Genomic DNA, 23741 nt, shown 5'->3' with positions numbered 1-23741 from the left:
CAGAGAAGTCACACTTACCAAACCCATAGAGTATATAAAGCAGGACTATTAAGAGAAGAAAGGCAACAAGATGATGGCCTTGAAAGGCTAGAATGCTACTTCAATTCCAAAAAGACAAAATATTAAAGGAATAAATATAAAATCTTGTATTTTAATTAAAAGAATAAATTGAATAAATAAGGATATGGGAGGCTTGGTTTAAGAGTAGTTGGAAAATGACCAGGATTTTGGATGATCACAAGTTAACAGGATGACAATGTGAGATGGCTGCTAAAAAGACTGATGTGATCTTAGAATGCATTTGTAGAAATACAGTGTCTTCATCATAGAAAATAAAACTACCTTTTTTTTAATACTGGTTGAACCACAACTGGATTATTTCATTGTTTTGGACAGTGTCTTTTGATATGGGCATAAACAAATTGGAATACTTCAAGGATGGTAAAAAAAAAAATCTGAAAATTACATTAAGATAAGTAACAATTTAAAGACATTGAACTATTTGGCTTGGAACTAAGAAGACTAAAGGGAGAGATAACAGCTCCCTTCAAGTATTTGAAGTCCTGTCACATAGCAAAAAGGGAAGGTTAACATGTTGTTTCAGAGTACAGTCTAATAGGAGAAAGTTACAAGGAAGCAGTTATGGGTATAATAAAAAGAAAAGCTGTGTGACAATGGAATATGTTCTATGTCACTAAAAGTATTCAAATTGGATGACACCTGTCAGAGGTTATTGTAGAAGGGTTTCTTATAATGAACAAGATGTCAGACTAGGCAAAGGTAGGGAACCTGTGGCCACAAGGCCACAGTTTCCCCACTCCTGGCAGGTGATGTCCTTTTCAGTTTTCAAGGGTTTGACTACAAACTTCCAAACAATTTGCTCACCAAAACAATGGAAAAAGTAAAAATTGTATCAATAATATTTCATAAATACCTTGGCCTCAATTCATAGCTAAAGCTGAAATTTTCCAGAACTTTGAGGGAACAGAATGCTTGATGACTACACAAGCACAATATGTTTATAAACTCTAATTGTCATTTTCCATGACATTTTTGCTTTTAAATAGCATCTTGCTATTCTCACATATTGGTGAATGATTCTATTGTCCTAGTTATGCAAAAAAATATAAAACTTTATGGTCTGGTATTCTTAATTACCCTGATCAATAAATACATGAAAGTTAAATGTTCAACCATACAAAGTATTAAGGAAACACTGACATTTTCTAGGTCCTCTTTTAATAGGAAAATGTTTAGTCATGATCTGCAGAAGTTGGTCCAGGGCAGTTCAAAGATAAATCTTCTTCATCTGTAATTAGAGAAGGAAAAAAAAATTGTTTTAATTATTTATGACTATAACTAGACTTATAAAAAGGTTGCAGTAGTAAAATATACATCACATAGAGAAAATGAAGGTTAAAAAAAGAACAAAAAAACTAGTTTAAAAGAATAAGAAATAGATACTGAGCATCTAGGGTTAATTATTGTAGCAGAATACCACAATTAGCTCTTAGATCCTATTCCCTTTTCCCATCTTCTCCAGCAGATTGTCCTCACTATCATTCTCTCACTCTAATTTTCAATGTCTTTCTATTTACTGGCTCTTACCCCAGTGACCATAGATATACCCATGTCTTTCTCATCATTAACAATTCTCACTTGATCCTACCATCCCCACTAGATAATGTACTATGTCTTGGCTCTCTTTTATGGTTAACCACTTTGACAAAAACATCTATACAAGGTGCCTCCTTTCTTCTCACTCTCACTCTCTTCTTAACTCCCTATAATTTGGCTTCTGACCTCATCATTCAACTGAAACCTCCTCCAAAGCTGCCTCCTCTCAATCTTCACGCTTTCTGACCTTTCTGCAATAGCATTTGGCACTGCTGATCATTTTCCTCCTGGACGTTCTCTCCTGCCTAGGTGTTTATGACACTGCTCTCTCCTGACTCTCCTACCTATCTGATTGTTCCTTCTCAGTCTCCTTTGCTGGATTGTCATCCATGTCATTCTCACTATTCATGGCTGTCTTCAAAAGCTCTGTCCTGGGCCCTATTCTCTTATTCCTCTATGGTTACTTTGTGACCTCATTCACTCCCGTGGGTTCAATGAACATTTCTGTGCAATTGGTTCTCAAATTTAAATCCATTTTTAGTCTCCCTCCTGAGCTTCAATCCCCCCATTCCCAATCTTTAAGATACCTCAAACTAAATGCCCTCTATATATCTCAAACTCAGTAAGTCCAAAACAGAATTTATCAGCTTTCCCTTCAACCTTCTTCTCTTCCCTATTACTAGTCACCAAGACTTGCATATTCAGTGTCATCCTTTACTCCTCACTTTATTCACCCCACCTACTGTATTGCTAACCCTTGCTGTTCTGCATTCATAATGTCTCTTACACTCTACTCTCTGCTCATATAGCCACCACCTTTGTTCAGGCCCTCATCACTTCTCACCTGGATTATTGTAATAACCTTCTAATTCTCCTTACTCCGATCCACCCTCCACTCAACTGCCAAAGGGATTTTCCTAAAAGATAGGTCTAATTATGTCACCTCTCTGTTCAATGAGCTCCAGGATCCCCCATTACCTTTAGGGTCAAATATCAAGTCGTCTGTTTGGCATTTACAGCTCTTCATAATTCATCACTTTGCTCCTTTCCAGTCTTCTTACATTTTACTCCCCTCCATTTATATTATGTTCCAAACAGTCTGATATATTTACTCCATCTCTTGTCTCTATGCCTTTTCCCTGGATATCCCTTGTGCCTGGGATATTCTCCCACTTTTGCCTTCCCTGGCTTCCTCAGATGCTAGTGCTTTCCCTCTGAGATTATCTTCCCTCAATTCTGTATATATCTTTTATATACCTGGTGATTTTTATGTTTCTTATACCCAATAAAATATGAGCTCCTTGAAGACATGGCCTGTTTTTGCTTTCCTTTGTTTCCTCCATGCTTAGCAAAGTTCCTGGAACATAGTGAGTGCTTTATACTCATTCACTGACTAAAGCACAAAGAGAAACCTAATATATTACATAGAAGAAAAAGCACCAGACTTGGAGCTGTGGGGCCTAAATTCAAGCTCTGCATCTTCTAATAGTTGTATTACATTGGTCATTATGTCTTAAAGAAAGTATTAAAAAATTTACATTTACAGAAACATTTTCTTGACTGCATTGTAGTAGGAATTTATGTGATTTTAAAGGACACTGGGGTAACAAATGGGCAATTTTTCAAATACAGCATAGTAAAAGAAATAAACATTTTTTCAAAGAGATACTTCTTACATGACTACTCTGCAAAAGTTGAAAACATAATATTAAGTCTTGATATAGTTTAAGGTATTTCTTTGAAGGAGGTAAGTGTTATCTAGGCTCACTGCTTTCTGATAATACCTCATAATATAGGGAAAGAGTTTAGAGAAAAGGATTCATTATTATTTTCATGATATTTTTTTAAGTTAGAGAGCTAAATACTCCATGGTGTATAAAGGGTTGGGTTTGGAGTCAAGAAAACTTTGGTTTAAATCCCACTACTTACATTTACTAGCTATGTAACCATGCAAGTTATTTAACCTCTCTGAGCCTCTGGCAACTTCCTCTCTTTCCATATTCTGCCTCCCAATTATCAAGCATTTATTTTTTCTTCCTCTCACTACCACCTCTTACTGGAAAACAAAACCAAACAAAAATGAAGACCTTATAGCAAATAAGCATAGCAAAACAAAACAAATTTCTATATTGCCATATCAAAAAATATGCCTCATTATTATGCACATTAGTCTGTCATCTCTCTTGTAAGGTAGCATTCTTTACCATCAGTCCTCTGGAATCATAACTGATCAATATGTTGATCAGTTCTTAAAGTCTTTTAAAACTGTTCTTTCTTTTAAACTGATGTGATAGAACAAATTGTTCTAGTTCTGCTCTCTTCACTCAACATCAGTTTATACAAGTCTTCCCAAGTTTCTCTGAAATTGAATCTTTATTTCTTACAGCTCAATAGTATTCCATTACATTCACATACCACAATTTGTTCAGCCACTTCCCCAATTGTTGGGTACCCCCTTAGTTTACAGTTCTTTGATATCACAAAAAAGAAATAAATATATTTAGGGTCTTTTTCACTTTCTTTGTCCTCTTTGGAGCACAGGGCTTAGAAATAGTATTGCTGAGGCCATTTGCCATGAACTTCCTCATCTCTCATCACTCATGTGCTTGCTATCACTCTCCTCCACCCCAGTTTCACATGATGAAGTGGCTTTGTTCCTTCCCAAGGCTAACCCCTATTACCTGTTTGAGTGATCTCATTCCATCCTTTCGCCTCCAAAAAATTGTCCCCTCTGACATTCCCACATTTTCACTCTTTTCAATCTTTCCCTCTCTATTGAATCATTCCCTACTGCCTACAAACATGTCCATGTGTGTCCTACCCTGAAAAAAACCCTCACTTGAATCTTCCTTCCTTCCTGTCTTCACATATCTTTTCTGCCCTTTGGAGCTACACTCCTTGAAAAGGCTGTCTACTATAGGTACCTCTACTTTCTCTCTTCTCACTGTCTTCTTAATCCCTTATAATCTGGCTTCTGACCTTATCATTCCACCAAACTGCTCCAAAGTTATTAATGATCTCTGAGTTGCCAAATCCACATCTCTCAAATCTTCATTTTCCTTAGCCTCTCTGCAGCCTTTGACACACTCTCCCTTGATACTCTGTTTTCTGTAGGCTTCTAGAACACCTCTCTCTCCTCCTCCTACCTATCTGCCCCTTCCTTGTTTCTTTTGTTGATTCCTCCTCCAGATCACACTCTTTAACTGTAGGTGTCCCTCAGTGTTCTGTCCTGAGTCCTCTTCTCTTCTCTCTCTATATTAAATCATTTGGTGATCACCATCAGTTTCCATGGATTGTCACCACCTTTAGGCTCATGACTCTGAAGTCTACTTTTCCTGCCTCAGTTTTTCTGCTGAGCTCCAATCTTGCATCTCTAACTGCTTTTCAGACATCTTTAACTGGGTGTCCTGGAGACATTTTAAACTCAATGTGTACAAAACAAAACTCATTATCTTTTCTCCTAAAACATTCCCTGGGCTTATCTTCACTCTAACTGTGGAGGGCAACATCCCTAGTCCCTCAGGCTTATGACCTAGAAGCCTTCCTGAATTCTTCACTATCTCTCACCCCCATATCCAATCTGTTGCCAAGGCTTCCTGCTTTTATCTCTGCAACATTTCCCAAATGCACCCTCTTCTCTCCTGACACTACCACCACTCTAGTGCAGCCCTCATTACCTCATGCCTTAATTACTCCTGCCTTAACTCTCTTCCTACTTCAATCCCTTCTCCATTCAGTCACTAAAATCTTAAAATGTAAGTCTGATCATGTCACTCTCCTACTCAATAAACTCCAATGGATTCCTATTGTCTCCAAGTGCAAAAACAAAAAGCTCTGTTGGAATTCAAAGCCCTGTATAACCTAGCCCCCTCCCACTTTTCCAGTCTTCTTACACCTATTTATCAACAGTGACACAGGCCTCCTGGGTATTCCACGAATAAGACACTCCATCTCTCAGCTCTGGGTATTCTCTCTGATGGTCCCCCTTTCCTGGATCCTCTCTCCCAATTATACTCTGACTACTGAACTCCTTGGCTTCCTTTAAGTCCTAACTAAAATTTCACCTCCTGTGAGAGACATCCAAGCTGCTGTCTTAAGCAGAAGACTCAGTTCATGATCTGTTCTGGGTAATCCAGCATCCCCACATTTGGGGCTCTAGGCACTAAGTCTACACTCTTTCTTCTTTTAGGAAACCCCATGCTGTTCTTCTGGTCCAAAGGCTAAGTCTAAGGTTAGCTCTAAGCATCTCTTCACTTCTGGTCCGGTTTGGAGTGAGTCCATGATCAGTTCTATGTATCCCATGAAACTGATCTACCCCTGTTCCACAGTTGCTGTCCCCAGTTACTTGGGTATAAGTTGCATTTGTGTTATTGCGCCGAGCCTCTCTGATTTCTCAATCACTTCTCTATCTGGTGTCATTCTTAGATTTGTTGGTAGAGCATTTGGAGGTGGTGGTGGTTAATACTGAGGGGCATGTGGAGCTGGGCTATACTGCTTTCTCCTACTCTGCCATTTTGACTCCCTCAGGTTATCTTCGAAAACTATAAATGACACGTGTGATCTTTGTCATCTGAAGGAGTTTCCACATAGACAATAATTACAGGTCTTGACACGAAGATATATGTGTGTGTATATATACATATGTATATTTATATACTCTTATTAAAGATAGGTGCTTATGTAATTAAATATCAATATCCTCAGGTTTGCTGGGATCTTTACCTACACTACTGTGCAATCCTATTCATTCAGGACTTAAAATATACTAAAATAAATAATTTTTAAAGATAAAGTTATCAGATGCAGCTTAGACAAATGTAACCATCATTTCATGATGAGGCAAATTTTTCTGATTGTCACAGTTCTGAGAAATACTAAATGTTTAGTGTACCAGATGTTGTATGTTTTTCACATATCCATAAGAGAAGGAAGCAGCTGAAAGCATGAAAAAGACTTAGATTTTTTTAGACTCCTAGTTACTATTTCTTTTGGAATTGTTTAGTCATTTTAGTTGTATCCAATCTTTGTGACCCCATTTGGGATTTTCTTGGTAAAAATACTGGAGTGGTTTGCCACTTCTTTCTCTAGCTCATTTTACAGATAAGGAAAATGGGCAAACAGGGTTAACTGACTTGCCCAGGGTCACACAGCTAGTAAGTGTCTGAGGTCATATCTGAACTCTGGAAGAAGAGTCTTCTTAACTTTAGACCTATCACTCTTCGTACTACATTACCTAGCTGCCCCTCTTTAGAAATAGATGAATGCAAAATTTTCCTCTAAACATAGTTATTTTGAAAGTTATCAATTTCAAATAGGTCATTAAGTACTTTTAATCCTTCCTACTTCATTATGAGTTGAAAGCCCAGTCAATGGTTGAATAAAGAAATGCATATAAATTCAGAGACATGTGACTTTGAAAATAAAACAAATGAATATTTTAAAGTATTAAAGGCAAAAAAGAATTACCAAATTAATGTAAAACATACAGACATACATATACATTGTATATATTTTTACATACACATGCAAATTTAAATTACATATGTGAGTAGGTGTACACAAGTATACAAACATGTATATGTATATATGTATAATAGGATCTTCTTACCTTCATAGGCTGTTCCACACCAAATACAATAGCGATGTTCTTCTCTTAAATATTGCGTCAGAATTTGTAATTTTTCCAATACCTAAAGGACAAAATAAGACATTTCATGTAGCAGACCCTTTATTTACTGCTACACATCTGATGATTATACACAATCAGCTAATACCAAATTATACACAGCCAACTAATAATATCACTGTCTACTTCTTTCAATGACCTTTTAGTTGTCTAGGATTTGGAAGGAACAAATTAATAATGTATCTTGATGTAACTCTGGCCAAAAAGCACAGTTCCTTAATTATCTGATATATGAAAACCTTATTCTTAAAATAACTGCTGTCGGCTATTAAGGAACTAGGTGTTGAATAAATTCATTATGACCAAACGAAACAGAAACAGTTCAAGGGATTATGTATGAAGGTAACAATATTTTCTACTCAACTCCAACTTATCCCCTTTGTGAAGAAAGTAATTTTTTAAAGAAGGCTTTTTTTTTTTGAGGGAGGGAGACAAGATAATTGGAGAAAAAAGGATTTTTTAAACAAGTCAAGTAAAACAGCACAATTTAAAAATAAGATAAATTATTTTCTTTGTGTAGATATTAATTCCAAGGGTAGCTTTTTTTTTTTTTTTGTAGATTTGGAAGTGCAATAACCAGATCTGAAATACAGCTTCACCATTTATTTGCTGTATAGCCTTCAGCAGGTTAATTAACTTTTCTTAGAATTCTCTTCTGTAAAATGGTCATAATCCATGGACCATGGACTCATAGTGAATAACATATGTAAAGTAATTTGCAAGCTGAGAGAGTTATGGAAAAGTCAACTGTTACTTGCTTCCTTTTTTGTTGACATTTTGAGGGGAAAAGACTCATTAAAAGCTCTTTCAGAGATTCAGTAGCGAGAGGAAAAGAATATAAAACTAAACTCAAGTACCAAAGATACTTATCAAGGGGATAATAAAAAGTTTGAAGAGGGAAATTAAAACTCATGACTAAAATGACTTCAAATTATCTGTAGATTTAATATCAAAAATCCAAATTTGACCAAAAATCCAAATTAATTTAAGTCCCTTAATTATGATATTGAGAAAATCACCAAAGGTTTCATTAGAAAATAAAAAAAAAATAATTCAGGATCACAACTTACACTTAATTCTTCATCACCATATTCATCTTCCTCTTGTTCTTTCTCTTCATCTTCCTGTTCCTCTTTTTCTGGCATGAACCAGTACCATGGTTCCTTGGGAACTTGAATATCCTTAAAACAAGTATTACTTGAGCTACATTATATGACAGGCATTGTTATGAGACCATTAATATAAGTATATTAACTTGTGCCAATTATTTCCATATCAACTTAGGAACTCTCATAAATAGCCATACTACTTCAAGGTAATTCATTTTTATTCTACTGGTGTTAAAGGACATGAAATAGGATCCTAAGTTTAAATAGAGTTTAATACACAATTTGACTAGAAGAGTCAATTTGAATAAAAAAGATTTAATGCACAATTTGGACACAGAAAAGAAACTGTTTTGGTTAAAAGGTAACCCTAACATATGTAATCAAAACTGTTACCAACGTCTCTGAATTCAATTACAAATGAAAACAAAACAATAGAAAAAATCCTAATACTAAAATTATGTTAAAAATAATTTAATCTTCCTTTGGTGATTCTGAAGGTACTTAGAGATTTTGAAGTGACTAGGTCATCATCATTACTAACCAGCACTAGACTATGGGTATTCAACAGGGATATTTAATAGAAAATTCTGATTGAGATAATGTTGGACAAATACTACCATTTTAAATATTTAATATTTTTGTGATTTCTTTTTGGTGATGATATAAGGTAGCTTAAATGCTATAACAATCTGCTCACCTGAAAACAAGATCAGTAAGCTTACCTTCTGAGTGTCTAATTGATGGCAGGCTCTCTGACTTCTTCTAAGATCACCCTCTAACTTAAGTTCTTCTTTTTTACTTTTAAGTCTCAATCTGATTAAAAGAATAAACTGTACTTGTGTCAGAGTTGTACCAGTTCAAATATTTTTGTGCATACCAATGCCAAGAAATGTATCTTGGTAGGTAAGACTTTAAGAGGGAAAATTAAAATGGAAAGTTTTACCGAAACTGATCTGCAGCTTTTTCCTCAGTTTGGTTTCTCAAATGAATTTTTCTTCGGTAATTTTCCAGTTCTTCTTCTGCTTTCCTTTTTATTAATGTCTCATGACCAATGCCACTTCTTCCTATTCAAATTAGAAATTATGATGGAGAGTCTATTTTTCTCATGATAACATATTACACTTTAAATTTGTAGAAGTTATAAGTATATAGGTAAAAATTTCAATCATTCAAAGAATATTTGAAAAAAGTTTCATGGGAGAAAACATGCATTTGTTTAGGTTCAAAACTTCTGAGAACAAGCTATACCTCAGAAAAGTAAAATAGATTTACAGTAATACTTCTCCAACTATGAAATCATGAATTTAAGAGATTTTTTTTTTTAAGGAAAATGTGGTAATGACTTTCATGCTTGCACCCAAAATAAACTGAATAAATGTTGTTGAACTGACATTATCAACTAATACTGAAAGTTTCTCAAACTTAAATTACAGCTCATATGTTATAGAAAATATACAATGCTGAAATCTGTCTTTGTGACTTTCTTCATATAATTTGAACAACTAAAATATACATGTTATTCAAGTAGTGTTATAAAAACTTTTAAAATAAGTTTTTACGTTTTTAAAAGTGACCTGGTTCTAGCTAAAATTTATTTTATTTCCAACTTGAAAACTTCCAGGCTTCCTACTGGCTTTAAATATCTACTTTAAATTTATTCAGAAAAACATTAGTTTCCAGAACTATCAGGTAAAAGTATTTCTTAAGTGCTTATGGCCTAACATCACCAGATAAGGGAAATGACTTGTGAGAAAAAACAAACAAATTTGGCTAATACCTGTATTTGAAATTAAAATAATGATCACTTCATAAACAGTTACATACCTGTTTTGATGTTCAGAGGAATGGGTTCAACAATGCCACTGCCTAGAAAAAAGTAGGAAAAAAATGTTTTAGAAGTTTTCATTTCAAACCACATAAAAATGCTTTATGCAATCAGATGTAACTGCATATTGAAAGTACCATGGCCAGGAAAGTACAAGGAGATTGGACGAATTTGGAAAGGAAGAACAAGGTGAGAATGCTGAATTAGAAAGACTGATGATAAATAGATTTCTGCCTGTGGAAGGGATTCTGATCGTGTTAAATCAGAGTAGGGATATTCTAAATGATCTTTCATAGCTTAACATATTAATATTCTAATATATTATGTTAATATTCTAATAGGCTTGGAGAAAGGCAAATGTCCTCATTTTCAGATGAGATACAGTTTTGCAAATCATAAGTCAGGAAGCTTGACTTTTGTTCCTTGCAAAATTCCAGAATGTATGGTTTGTGAGAACTTGGAAACTATTGAGAAACTATTGGGAACTATAGTAAGCAAAGCTTCAAAACTAGACCATATCAAACTAACCTCATTTTCTTTTTTGATAGTGTAACTAGATTAGGGGATCAAGATAATGCTATGGACAAAGTATATCTATATTTCATTAAAGTACTCGACAAAAGTCTTTCATGCTATCCTTTAAACTGGAGAGACATGAAATAGATGACAATACAGTTATATGAAAAAAACAAAACCAAAAAAACTAGCTGAATGATCAGAAGCAAAGAGCAGTTCTTAATGGATTGATGTCAATTTGAAAAGAAGTCCATAGCGGACTGTCTCTGAAATTATGCTATCACATATTTTTATAAATGACTTGGACAAAGGCATAAAAGGGAAACAAGGAAAGAATTCATGATGTAGATTTAAAATCCACCTCTGACACCTACTTAGTGTTTTTGGTGTCACAACTTTACAAGTCACAATCTCTCTATCTTTGGTTTCCTCATCTATAAGAGGAACAAATATTCCTATAACATCTACCTCAATAGTCTGCTGTGAGGATCAAATGAGATAACGTATGAGGTTAAAAGAGTTACATAAACTACAGCTGTTCTTAAGACAACTTTGTAAAATTTGACACAAAGCTATGAGAGCCAGCTAATATGTTGGATGACACTGAGGAGCTAGGTGGCATAGTGAATAGAATGTTTGGCCTTGAGTCAGGAAGATCTGGGTTCAAATTCAGACTCAGATACTTATTAGCTGTGTGACTCTGGGCAAGTCACTTATCCTCTGTCTGCCTCAGTTTCCTAATCTGTAAAATGGGAATAATAATAATAGCACCTACCTCCCAAGGTTATTCTGAGGATCAAATGAGATAATATTTATAAAGTGCTGACACATAAAAAACAGTATTATTATCACAGCACTTGTCATTATTATTATGGAAGCTTCAAGAAGATCTTAGGCTAGAATGACAGGCTGAATAAGCAGAAAAAAATTTAACAGGAATAACTATAAAGTTGTATGTGTATATATATATATATATATATATATATATATATATATATATATATATATATATATACACACAAAGAAATCAAACTAAACAAATACAAGAGTAAGGAGGTGCAGGCTCCATGTATCAACAATTCCTTTGAAAAAAATCTAGATGTTTTAGTGTAAGTTCAATGAATTTGCAAGCTCAATGAATGAGAACTGTTATATGACTAGCAAAAACAGTTATATTCTAAGTTGCACTGAGAGAACTGTGAAGGAATAGACATTCCCACTGTGTTCTGTCCTGGTCACATTGCATCAAGAGTAAAATGTTCAGTTTGGGGTACTACATTTTGGGACAAATTAGCTGGAAGTCACTTGGAAGAAGATGATCATTGTGTAAAGTACCCTGGAAACTATACCATATGAAGGAAGGCTAAATGAGCAGCTGGGGTGTTTGACCCAGAGAAGTGAAGACTCTGTTGGGAGACATTACTACTGTCTTCAAATATCTGAAGGGTTATCATTAAAGAGAGATTAGGCTTGTCCTGCTACAGCTCAGAGAGAAAAACTAGATACAATGAAAAAAAGATGCAAATAAGAAAATTTAGGTCTGATTCAAGGAAATATTTCTTAATAAATACAGAATGGGGTGTGTGGCAGTTAGTCCCTCCTCACTGGAAGTCTTCAAGCAGAGGAAGGATAATAACTTGTCAGTGGTGTTGGAGAAAGGATTATTGCTAATATGTTGGACTAAATGGTTATCAAATTCCCTTGAATTCTTTGGCATAAAGGACCATTGAAATGAAATCTGAATATTAACACCAACAAAGTCACCATTTTTCTGGCCATCCAAATATCTAGGTCTCAGTGGGACTGATTTTGTTATGTTCTGACATCCTCAAGTCGTTTTTAAAATTGTCAAGATACATTGGATGTTAGAACATAAGCCTCTTGCCTTTATATCCCTAGCACAGTGCTTCACACACAACAAGAGCTTTTCATTAATTGCTTAATATATTCAGTGCTTTAAAAAATGCTTTTTTTTTTTATTCTACATTTCAAACAATGGCTTTTCAAACTCAAAAGGAGAAAGAAGAATCATTATCAACCAGCTATGTAGTTGGTCGTGAAGCTGCCAAAAGTGTAGAATAGAATGAGATATAATCTTGTTTTCACCCTGATTTTGCTCCTTTGTGCCTGGCTATTAGTACCTCTGCTCCGCAACTGTTTCTCAGTTTTTACTGAGGTCCTTAATCAATCCCTTTTCCATTCCAAATGTTGCTAACTGTAGAATAAATTCAATAATGGCGAGATTGTGGATTTTCCTTTGCGCTAAGTGAAATGAGAGAGGTTCACGGATTTTGGTCATGGTTTGTAAGTAGTTAAGAACATAAGAGACTGAGGCAAGTGATGTACAGGGAACAGGGTTGGACTACACAGATGATTTCTGAGATTTCTTCCAGCTTTGATCCTATGATATCCTTGGCCTTCAGTTTCTTCTCAAACATTACAAAATAGTTATTACTCATTAAAATGTCAATTTTCAATGAAAATTTCAATTAGAGTAATTTAATTTTCGTAATATAACTTACCACTCTTGCCAAGAGCCTGTCCACTTTTATATCCCATCTTTTGAAGTAAAGCAAATCCCTTGTTTTCACTACCCAAAGCACTCTTCAAAACACTATCACGCCTTTCTTTTTCCTCTTCTTTTAAACTCTTCTGTCTATTTTTTAGATTTGCTTCCCGATGTTTTTCTTCTTTTTGATGAGCTTCTCTGATTCGCCTCAACATGGGCAATCCAGGTCTGATGTCTTCTCTAAAGAACAACATTGTGGTTAATAATACAGACAGCCCACACTTTTTTGACACTTAGTATTACATAAATTTGATTATTTATTTCTCATTGCCTATATCCATTCATTTACTGTTTCCATTAATAACACCAAAATGTATGTTACAAATAAATAATAAATTTTAAAAATAAAAAAATTAACACAAAACATATATGAAAGTAAGAGTAAACATTGTTTGATTTCCAGTAATGCCTGGTATTTTAAAAAGACTTTACATGTATTATTTTGAGGTAAATAATGTAAGTATCATCTTTATATGGAGGATATAAATTTAATGTCTTGTGAGGAATTAATTTACTCATCTAAATGAATTACTGTCTGGAAATCATAGGTAAGAAATAGGGAATGAGAGCTGAAATATCATTGTAGCTGTGACAATAAGAAAGATGTGACACATTTTTTTAAGGAAAAATGAACAATAATTGGCACTGATGTGATATAATTGTACTTGGTGTTAATACTATTGGAAATGAGAATGAAAAATAAGAAGAGTCAAAAATGACATCAAATTTCTAAGCCTGGGTGACTGGGGAAAGGGATGTCACTGACAATGAAGGGAAAACTGAGAAAGGGAGATAGTGCTGAGAGGGGATAAATTTAGTTTCAGACCAAGTCTGAAGTGAGACAGAAAGACTTAGGAGGAAATGTTAGTAGGCAATTGAAAATCAGTGTTGAAATTCAGGGGAAAGAACAGAACTAACGCTAGAGATCTGAAGGGTCTTGTTTAAATAGTGTTCTTTGTTATAAGAGCAGGTTCAGTTGAAGGGAAGGAACGTAGCACGAGTGTGATCGAAAAACAAAATAATTTAGTAAAACTTACTAAAAAATACCCCTCAAAACTAGTATCTTTCTTGTTTCCTTATCTAGTGAATTATGTTCAATCCTAGGCTCTACATTTTAGGAAGGATATTGACTAGATGACACCTGAGGTCCCTTCTAACTCTAAATCAATGAAATATGAAGTATATGAAAAGTTATCATGAGGCAGGGAGATTAAACTTCTTGGTTCCAGAAGACAGAACAATAACAACAAAAATGGATGAAAATTGCAGAGGTAGATTTAGGGTGGATATTAAAAAACAAACAAAAACAATTATTGTGTGATCCTGAGCAAGGCACTTAACTTCAATTGCCTCCAAAAAAAAATTTTAAAAATATCCAAAACGTCTTAAGAACTAGAGCTGACCTCAAATACCTGAGATCCCAGATCCAAGAGAAAATACTGTGAGCAGTCAGAAACAATTCAAATATCATGGAACTACAGTCAGAATCACACAAGATTTAGCAGATTCCATGTCAAAGGAGTGAAGGGCTTGGAATATAATATTCTGATATGCAAAGGAGCTAGGATAACAACCAAGAATAACCTACCCAGTAAAACTGTGTAATCCTTCAGGGAATAAAAATGGAGGACAGTTTCAGAAAAACCTGGGAAGACCTATAGGAACTGATGTGAATTGAAGTGAGCAGAATCAGATCATTGTACACAGTAACAACAATAGTGTAATGATGATTGACTGGGAAAGACATAGTTGCTGTGATCAATGACAATTGATGTGATCCAAGACAATTTGGAAGGACTCATGATGAAAACTGCTATCCATTTTCAGAAAGAGAACTGATGAACTCTGAGTACAAATTAATTTTTTTCTTGTTTTTTGGTTTCTTGTACAAATTTTATTTTTCTTGGGTTTTTTTGGTGACACGGCTAATATGCAAATAAGTTTTGAATGATTTCATACGTATTATAGGTATGATATTGCCAGCTTTCTCAGTGTGGGGGAGGGGTGGGAGAAGGGAAAGAATTTGAAACTCAAAATTTAAAAAAATATTAAAAATAAATAATAATTTTCTTAAAAAAGAAAAAAAAAAGAATTATAGGTGATCCAAAGTAGAAGGAGTAGCCTTGGAATGTCTTCAAGCAAAGGACAGATTACCACTTGTAGAGGTCCTGTAGAGGAGGTTCTGGTTCAGGTGTGAGTCGAATTGGATGGATGAAGGATCTTACTAATTTTGAGACCATAAGACAGTGATATGAATTTGAATCACACCTCTCTTAAATACTTGGAAAATTGCTTTCCTTCTTTGGGCCTCAATTACTTCTATAAAATGAGAGTATAAAACTGGGTGAATTCTAACCAAACTTCCAGGTTGAAATCTTGCAATACTATAGTTTTCCTTTTCTTGTAAATCATCCATTATTGTCATATACAACATGAATGGATGAGATACATATTTACTTACTTCACATTGATGAAGGAATCAGACATATAGTCTTCTTCTTCTGCCATGTTCACCTTCAACTCTGAACTTCTTTATATGGCACCTTCAGCTACAAAAAGGAGTTAAATAAAGTTGTAATTACTGTCCAAGTCTTTTTCAGAAACTAAAATAAACCTATACTTAAGTTAATAAGGAAAATTTGGGCCCTTTGAATATTTATATTATTGTCAATTTCAGAGTCAATTTCTTTCAAAATTAATCTCCACTGATAGAATTCATCTCAAAATGTGAATTTTAAAAGGCATATTCCCACTTCTGCTTTGAATCTGCATTAAAACATGAGAAATGATTAATGGCCCCAATGTACAGCAAAAAGCAAGAATAAAGTGCTTCTCAGGGAGACTTTTGAAAAATGGTTAACAGACTAAACAATTTTGTAAACCATTGTCATGAATCCAATTCAAAAAGCATTTATTGAGAATTTACTATGTCTAAGGGCATTATGCTAGGCATAAGGAATCGAAATGAAAATAGTAGAAATCATAAGTGGAATCATGAATTAAATTTACTTCCTATTAGTAGTTCCTAAAGATCCACTATAATTCTTTAATGCCTCTTCACACTAAGGATGTGACCTTGGGCTCTAGACAGCTCTCTTAGTTGGGACTAAATTCCATCAGTTCTAAGGATAGAAATATGTCTACCTTCTGAGGATCAGTCTAGTCAGGTTTGGAAAGGCTCATTACCAGGGTAGCAACAGAAGCAAAACATTTTTCAGTTATAGCAACTCTTGAGGACCATCTACTAAAGTTAGAGTGACTTCAATCTGCATTGCTGGATGGAGTATCCACATTAACCAATTTACAGATTCTTAAAATATTGAGTACTTTTCTAAAGCTAGAGGGCTCCAGTGTTAAAAAGATGAAGAGAGAACTGAAATTGAAATACTTGTCTAAGGAAAATTTGCCCTAATTTTAAAAAAAAGTTTAAATTGCTCATTACCTAAATACACTAAGAAAGGGAAGGAAATGTGTCACTGGCTCTCCCATTTAACCTCTCTTTAGCTAAACTGTCTTTGTTCCCCTTAAAAGCCATGTGCAGTCTGGCCTCTACTTTTCCTCATGTAAGTCTCTCATTTTGGAGTATCTTCCTTTCTTTTCTGTTGACCAATGTCTTAACCTTACTTGAAAACCATTCCTCTTCTATTCTGTCTCAGAAGATGAGGAGTCCCTATTCTTTATTATGACTAATTCCTTTACTCCCTCTTCTTGTTTCTTAAAGGACCATTTTCCAAACAATCATCTCTTTTTTGTCACACATTTTTAATCTTTCCCTCTTTGATTAATATTTGCCTTGAAATATGTTTAGGTCTTCCTAATCTTAAAAGTCCTTTTCCATATCCCTTCAATTCTATCCATATTTGATACTTATACTATTTCACTATTCACTCAACTTACAATCTACCTTCCATCTTCACCACTGGACTAAAATTACTTTTCTGAAGGTTCCTACTTACTTCTTGACCGATCAATTAACCAACAATGTATCAAGTGCTTACTATTAGGCATTATATTAACATATCTAAGGATATTTTCTTAGACTTCATTCTCCTTGACCTCTCTGTAGCTTTTGATACTACCCCTCTATGAACTTCCTGAGGCATTATACTGATTTTTCTCTTTTGCAGGCTCTTTTTCTTTTCTCCAACTCTCTAAGGATCTGTCCTCAGTGCTCTTCTCTATTTTAGCTCTCTCAGAAATCATATTCATTTTCATGATTTTAATAATAATCTCTAAATACGATTTTTTTATTCCATAATTCCAACCCTAACCTTTGTCTTGAGCTTTGGATGGGTATGTCAAACCACTTATAGAGCATTTTAACCTATATTAACCATTAGCACCTCACTTCAACATATCTAAAACTACGGCCTGACAGTGAGACCACCATTCATTCAAGCCATGCTTGAAACTATAGTTTTATCTTTCATTTTCTCCTCTCTATTTCTTTTATGTGCCTCTGAAATCTCTCAACTACCACCCTTATTATCCTATCTACCTCAAAGATTACAAGAAAAGTACTTTGTAAATGCATACGCACAGACGTGTTATTATTATTACCACTTTTACTGCCCTAGTCCAGGTTACCTTTCCTCCCTGTACAGACTACTATAATAGCCTAACTATTTTAATGAAATCCACTTTCTTTCCACCAATCCATTCTTTATACCCTATTCATGACTAATCTTCTATAATCCCAGATCTGATCCAGGCATTTCTCCGCTCAAAATCCTTCAATGCCTCCTTATGGTCTACGACATAAAACTCCAACTCCCACTCTGGGAGTTGTGCTAGTATCAAGGTTGTCCCGAACCAGATGCCGTTCTATCTTTTCGGCCTTATCTTTAATTACTTACTTCTACGGGCTACGTTTAAGCCAATTGGGACTTGTACCCCTACTGCATCTTTATTGTAAATTTTTATTATAAAACCTTTATTATATTATATTATATTATTATATATTTATATATATAATATATATAATTATATTATATTATAAAATCTTTATTATAAAACCATTTTCTATATATGGAATACCCTTCAGCCCCACCTGTACCTAATGAAATCCTTTCTATCCTGGAAAGCCTGGCTCAAGTCTATATCCTATCTTTTTCTCCTAAATACTGCTTCCTCCATGAAGTCTTCTATGACTCCTACCACGAGTAAAAATGATGTCCCATAGATTTTGACAAACACCTGGCTCGTCCCCTTTTATGCAGTGTTTGTATCATAGTTTTTTGTATCATAATATTTTTGTATCGTAGTTCTTTGTATTTGAGTCTCCAGGAGACTGTAGCAAGCTCTAAAAGGGTGGGGCCTCTGATTTCACTTTTGTATCTCCCCTAACACCTAGCACAACGTTCTGCCACAGAGTAGCCAGAACTGTTCCCTGAATATAGAACGAATGAATGTTAAAGACGCCCAGTCAGAGGGATGACACCGGTTTCATTTTAACCTAAAATGAGAAGGCTGGGAAAATTGAAAAGAAAAGATACCACTCCACATCTGAAGCTGACGAGTCAGCTGAGTTAAGCTCCACTCAGCTCCCCTTTCCTCTGCAAACCCCACCACGAGTCCCCTCCTTTGTCTTTGCTCTTCTTTCCGTCATCCTTGCCCTCCTCTCTTCTTTCCGCTGGGTCTTATCTGGGTCCTCTCACCTTCCTTTCACTTTTGTACCCTTCCCCCCCTTTCTCCCTTGTCCCCCAGGTCTTCCCTTTCCAACTCCAGTCATCCCGCTCTCCCCTCCCCTTCTTCTCCCGGTCCCCCCGGGCCCGCTCCTCCCTGTTCCCGGGCACGCTCCGGTCCCCTCTCCTCTTCGCCCCTCCTTTTCCCAGCTCGTTTCCCTTTTCTTCCTGGCTGTTCCTCCTCCTCCCTCTTCTCCCCTACTCGTCTCCCTTGCCCCGGTCCCTTCTTCCCCGTCCCGGTCTCCTTCCGTCTCCTTCGTCGCTCTTCTACCCTCTCGCTCTTTCAGCCCCTCCCCCACGTCCCTCCTCCTCCTCGGGCCCTCTCACCCTGCCGGCCAGCTCGCGCCCCCTGAGGCTCTGGGTTCTCCGTACATAGACCGGTGAGGCGCGCACCCACTCCTCGGTCAGCACAGGCAAGTTCCCTCCGGGAGACCGGTCGCGCTCTGAGACATCGCCGCGCGTCGCCTCAGCGCGCAGTGCGCCTGCGCCGTGTCTGTCAGCCGCACCTGCAGCTGTCTCCGCTTCCTGCTTCCAGGGCGGCGCATCCGGGTCACTTCAGCGGGGCTGCTGTTGCTGCGGCTGCCGCCGCCGCCGCCTCCGCTGCCGCCGCCGCTGCTTCTGCTTCTCTTGGCACCGCCGCATTCGCCCGGATCAGCTAGACAGCCAGCAAGGACGGGGCTCCCCTCTGCAGAGGTGAGGCCCCCCTCGCCCCCTCCTCCTTCCAGCCCTCCCGGCCGCCGGTTCTGCTGGGCTCCCCGACAGCGAACGGGTTTCTCCCTCCATTTCGGCCCATTGGTTGAGCCTTCACCGGCTCTGAAAGACTGAGTAACCGACGGAGGGACGGGCCAGGCCTGAGGGGTGGGCGTCTCTCACTGTCCCACCCCCCGGGCTGCTCTCGGTTCCGTTGTCTTGGCTGTCGGGTTACCTCGAGGTCCTGTCAGGGACGCTGGTCTCCCTTGTCAGACCTGGATTCCTCCCCCTGCTGCCGCCCCGAGTCTCCGTTTTGAGGATTGGGGGGCTCCCTTCCTTGTGGGAGAGGTTCTGTGGGGGGCAGCTCTAGGACAGCAAATGCTGGGGGGGAGGGGGAAGGGGAAGCTCAGCATCTGCCGGGTCCCAGGTACTGCCCTCCTCTAGGCTAGGGGGATACCTGGGGGCCTGCCCAGAACACTCATCTAGGAGTAGGGAGAAGAAAGTTCTGGGTTCTATTTCGTGCTTTTGGAGTACGGCCGTATTACTAACTGCGGATGGTTTACAAATTTGTGCAAAGCCCTCTTATTATCTCATCGATTTTGCTTGTTTTCTAATGTATTTATTTCACCTCTCTGGCCTGCTTCCCTCATTAGAATGTAAAATCTTTCTTTTCCTTTTTCAGGGGTTGATTCTTTGTTTTCATATACCCAGAGGCTAGCTCAGTGCCTAGCACCTAGTTGTCATTTAATCCTTTTTGATCGACTGATGCTCTCAACCACCTGGCGAGGTAGGTCATCTTATTATCGCCTTTTTATTGTTGAGGAAACCAAGGTTCTATGAAATAGCTGGCGAGGGCTGTTGTGCCAGAATTGTAATTCAGATTCAGATTTCTCTTGGCTCTTCACTCAGTCCACTACACCATTTAGTGCCCACATATTTTAAGTGGGTGTGATACCTGTTCTACCTGTATTAATAACAGCTAAACTTTATAGAATGCTTTTAGGTTTTCAGAGCACTTTATATATCTTGTTTGACCCTCAGATCGACCTAATGAGATAGGTGCTATTATTATAATAATACTCATTTTACAAATGAGAAAACTGAGACAGCGTTTTAAGCAACTTTCCCAAAGTCATAGTTTCTAAGTTTCTGAGGCTGAATTCGAACTTGAGTCTTTCTGGCTGACTGTCCAGCATGCGATTTATAGTGCCATCTACCACCAAAAAAAAAAACGATGTGGGGGAAAGTGTAGAACAAGCTATGGAAATGTATCATTTCTATTGGGCCTTCTTTGTTGTAGAATGTAATTCTTTTTAGACACTATGTGCAAATATAAATTGTTACATGAGAATGATAATGTTACTTTATCGAAGACTTTCTGGGATTTTAAAAAGTGAAGATTATATTGAAACAAGAAGAAACAAGATATCATAAAAAATTTTGTTCTTTTAGCTTTTAAGCCAATATTTGACACTTGTTAAAATATTGGGGTTTCTTGGATGTGCCTTTGCTTTTTAGTGGTATTCTTTTGGTAAATATATTGACTTCACAAACATAGGTTAACTCAGTATAATTTTGAGGTAATAATATGCATAGAATTCTAGTCAACACATTTTTAAACTATTACTAGGCATTATAGAAACTAACCTTTTCAGAAGTCATCTTAACCAAGACAAAATTGTTACATTTTTCATCCTTATCACAGCTTTGTGGATAGGCTGATGGTGAAAGTTGATAAGTATATTATGCTTTGTATAAGACAAAAATTCGTACCCTCCCTACTTGCCTTGTATTTTGTTTTAGACCTTTGGCATCAGTAACTTGTTTTAAATAAATCAGTTGGAGTTGTTTTAATTTGTACCATATCTTTTTCTCATGTTTATTCTTCCAGCCTTCTTTGCTCTAACAAGTTGGTGGTCTGATGGTACACAGACAGCTGATTGAGGAATGACTCCCATATCAGTAAGGAGTCATTGCCTGTGTGTTAAAATATAATTAATTCATTTTTGTTATGTTATTCAGTGCTCTCCATGTCCAGGCCTTCTCAGTCTTAAATAAAGTGTATTCATGATGTATAGGCATGAAGCTTCTAGAGAGTCACCAAGTCTTTGCTCTCTCAAGTTCCTTACTTCTCAACCATATTTTTTAACAGATTATTCACTGTCAATCAGTCAATCAGTTCACAAACATTTATTAAGAACCCTTCTATGTGCCAAGTACTGGGGATATAAGACAAAATGTCTTAAAGAGCTTACATTCCAATGGTGGGGGGAATGTGTTAGCAAAGGAAATACAAAGTAATTTGGGGGAAGCACTAGCAATTCCAGGGGGGAATCAAGAAAGGCCTCATCTCGGAGATTGCACTTAAACTGAATCTTGTAGGTAGCTAAGACTTCTAAGAGGTGATGGTAACAAGGGAGTTCATTACAGGCATAGGGGACAGCCTGAGCAGAGCCATGGAAATAGGAAATAGATTGTTATGTAGCAGGAACTGAAAGTAGATCAGTTTAGTTGGAATGTAGATTACATGAACTATGGTCTATACAACACTCAAGAACTTCTCCTTTTGGGCTGTCCTCTATCTTTACATGACTCCCTACATATATGGATTCAAAGTTTTAACATACTGTGATCACATAAATCCTGTACAATATGTACCCTCTTCTTCCAACCACCTCCCCAATCTCCTCCAGCTTTGTCCTCAGATTTTCAGATAAGTGGTGTTATTCCTGAACCACAGAAACTCCATGGAAAGAAATAAAGAAAAGAATTTCAAGATCATGAATTGTGAAAAAGGAAAAGAAGTGAGAGAAATCAATCTCCCCTCCTATTCCTCATTCCAATGAGATTTATAATTATAGCTGATAGTCTTGGCACGTAGACTATTGTGGTTCATTGTGGTTCCTGTCTCCATCTCTGCTCTAGGATCAGAATTGGCTCCACATTGCTGGTCTCCAAAAGTTGCCTTCACTGGCAATGCAAAAAATGTGGTGGTACCCTCTCCTGTGCCCACTTTTGCATTGAAATCACTAAATATCAAGTATATGTTGATTTAATTTAACTCTTTGTAAGTTTTCTTTATTACATCATCCCTCTGCAAGAAATGTTAGCACTTAAGTCATAGTCATTTTCTTGGTAGTGTTTTTGAAAATACTTTCATGAGCACCTACTTCAGTAGGAGATGACCAGATAAATGCCCGATGAAATGATGTTTCTTATTACTCTTGGGCATACCATAAAATCAGCTTCTCCTGTTCTTTTGTTTGTCTCTCCAAGGTTTTAAGAAGATTAGTAAATCAAGGATATGTGATGAAATTGAGACACTCCAGTCAGAAATGGTTCCCCATGCCTGTGATCATATCATTATCTCATTATACTGCTCAAAAACCCCTAGTGATTCTCTATGCCTCTGGGTTATTCAAACTATTTCACCTGTTCCTCTTTACAGAGTCTGGCTCCAAGCTACCTTTTCAGCTTTATTTCACATTACTTTCCTTCATGTACTCAATATTCTAACTATATTAGATTATTAGTTTACTCAGCATGACATCCACTTCCACATATTCATATAAGCAATCCCTTGTATGTCCAAGTTTTGGCTCATGGCTTAGGTACCACCATTTTCTGTGAAGTCTTTTCTGTTCCTACCAGCTGAAAGTGTTTTCTCCCTCTCCAAATGTACCTAGACAGTTTTTCTTGGTCTAGATTTCTTACTCCGCATGACATTCTACCTTATGTCATACTTATCATTTTATATGCTGCATCTCTCTTGAAGGCAAACACTGTGTTGTATTTTATTCTTGATACCTAGACTACTAGCACAATGCCTTGCACTTGGGCACTTAATGTTTGTTAAATTGTTGAATTTGTTAAATTTTTATATAAATTCTGGTCTGTTAAAACTATGTTCTGGGGCAGGGGTGGGGAACCTGCAGTTTCAAGGCCACGTGACCCTCTAGGTCCTCAAGTGTGGCCCTTTGATTGAATCCAAACTTCATAGAACAAATCCTCTTAATAAAAGCATTTGCTCTGTAAAACTTAGACT

General features: G+C 36.7%; 2 protein-coding genes across 3 annotated transcripts in view; one reads left to right on the top strand and one right to left on the bottom strand.

Moving 5' to 3' along the window:
- Positions 1 to 1222: 1222 nt before the first annotated feature.
- GPATCH11 (G-patch domain containing 11) lies at positions 1223 to 19553 on the bottom strand. Its single transcript, XM_072634163.1, has 9 exons — positions 19334 to 19553; positions 15784 to 15871; positions 13276 to 13502; positions 10237 to 10278; positions 9356 to 9476; positions 9135 to 9225; positions 8374 to 8484; positions 7226 to 7307; positions 1223 to 1309 (listed from the first exon to the last, which is right to left on the bottom strand). Exons 2-9 carry the CDS (start codon positions 15828 to 15830, stop codon positions 1254 to 1256), a joined length of 777 nt encoding a protein of 258 aa, XP_072490264.1. The 5' UTR covers positions 15831 to 15871; positions 19334 to 19553; the 3' UTR covers positions 1223 to 1253.
- The window catches only part of HEATR5B (HEAT repeat containing 5B), a 146150-nt gene continuing 141906 nt past the window's right edge, over positions 19498 to 23741 (top strand). For both annotated transcript variants that reach the window (XM_072634159.1, XM_072634158.1), the window contains exons 1-2: positions 19498 to 19699; positions 20379 to 20483. The gene's annotated coding sequence lies outside the window, so the exon portion shown is untranslated. The remainder of the gene's footprint in view (positions 19700 to 20378; positions 20484 to 23741) is intronic.

This window comes from Notamacropus eugenii, chromosome 1, assembly GCF_028372415.1.
Source record: "Notamacropus eugenii isolate mMacEug1 chromosome 1, mMacEug1.pri_v2, whole genome shotgun sequence".
Classification (NCBI taxonomy): Eukaryota; Metazoa; Chordata; class Mammalia; order Diprotodontia; family Macropodidae; genus Notamacropus; species Notamacropus eugenii.
Note: the sequence above shows the minus strand (reverse complement) of the source record. Positions and strands in the feature narration are given on the sequence as shown.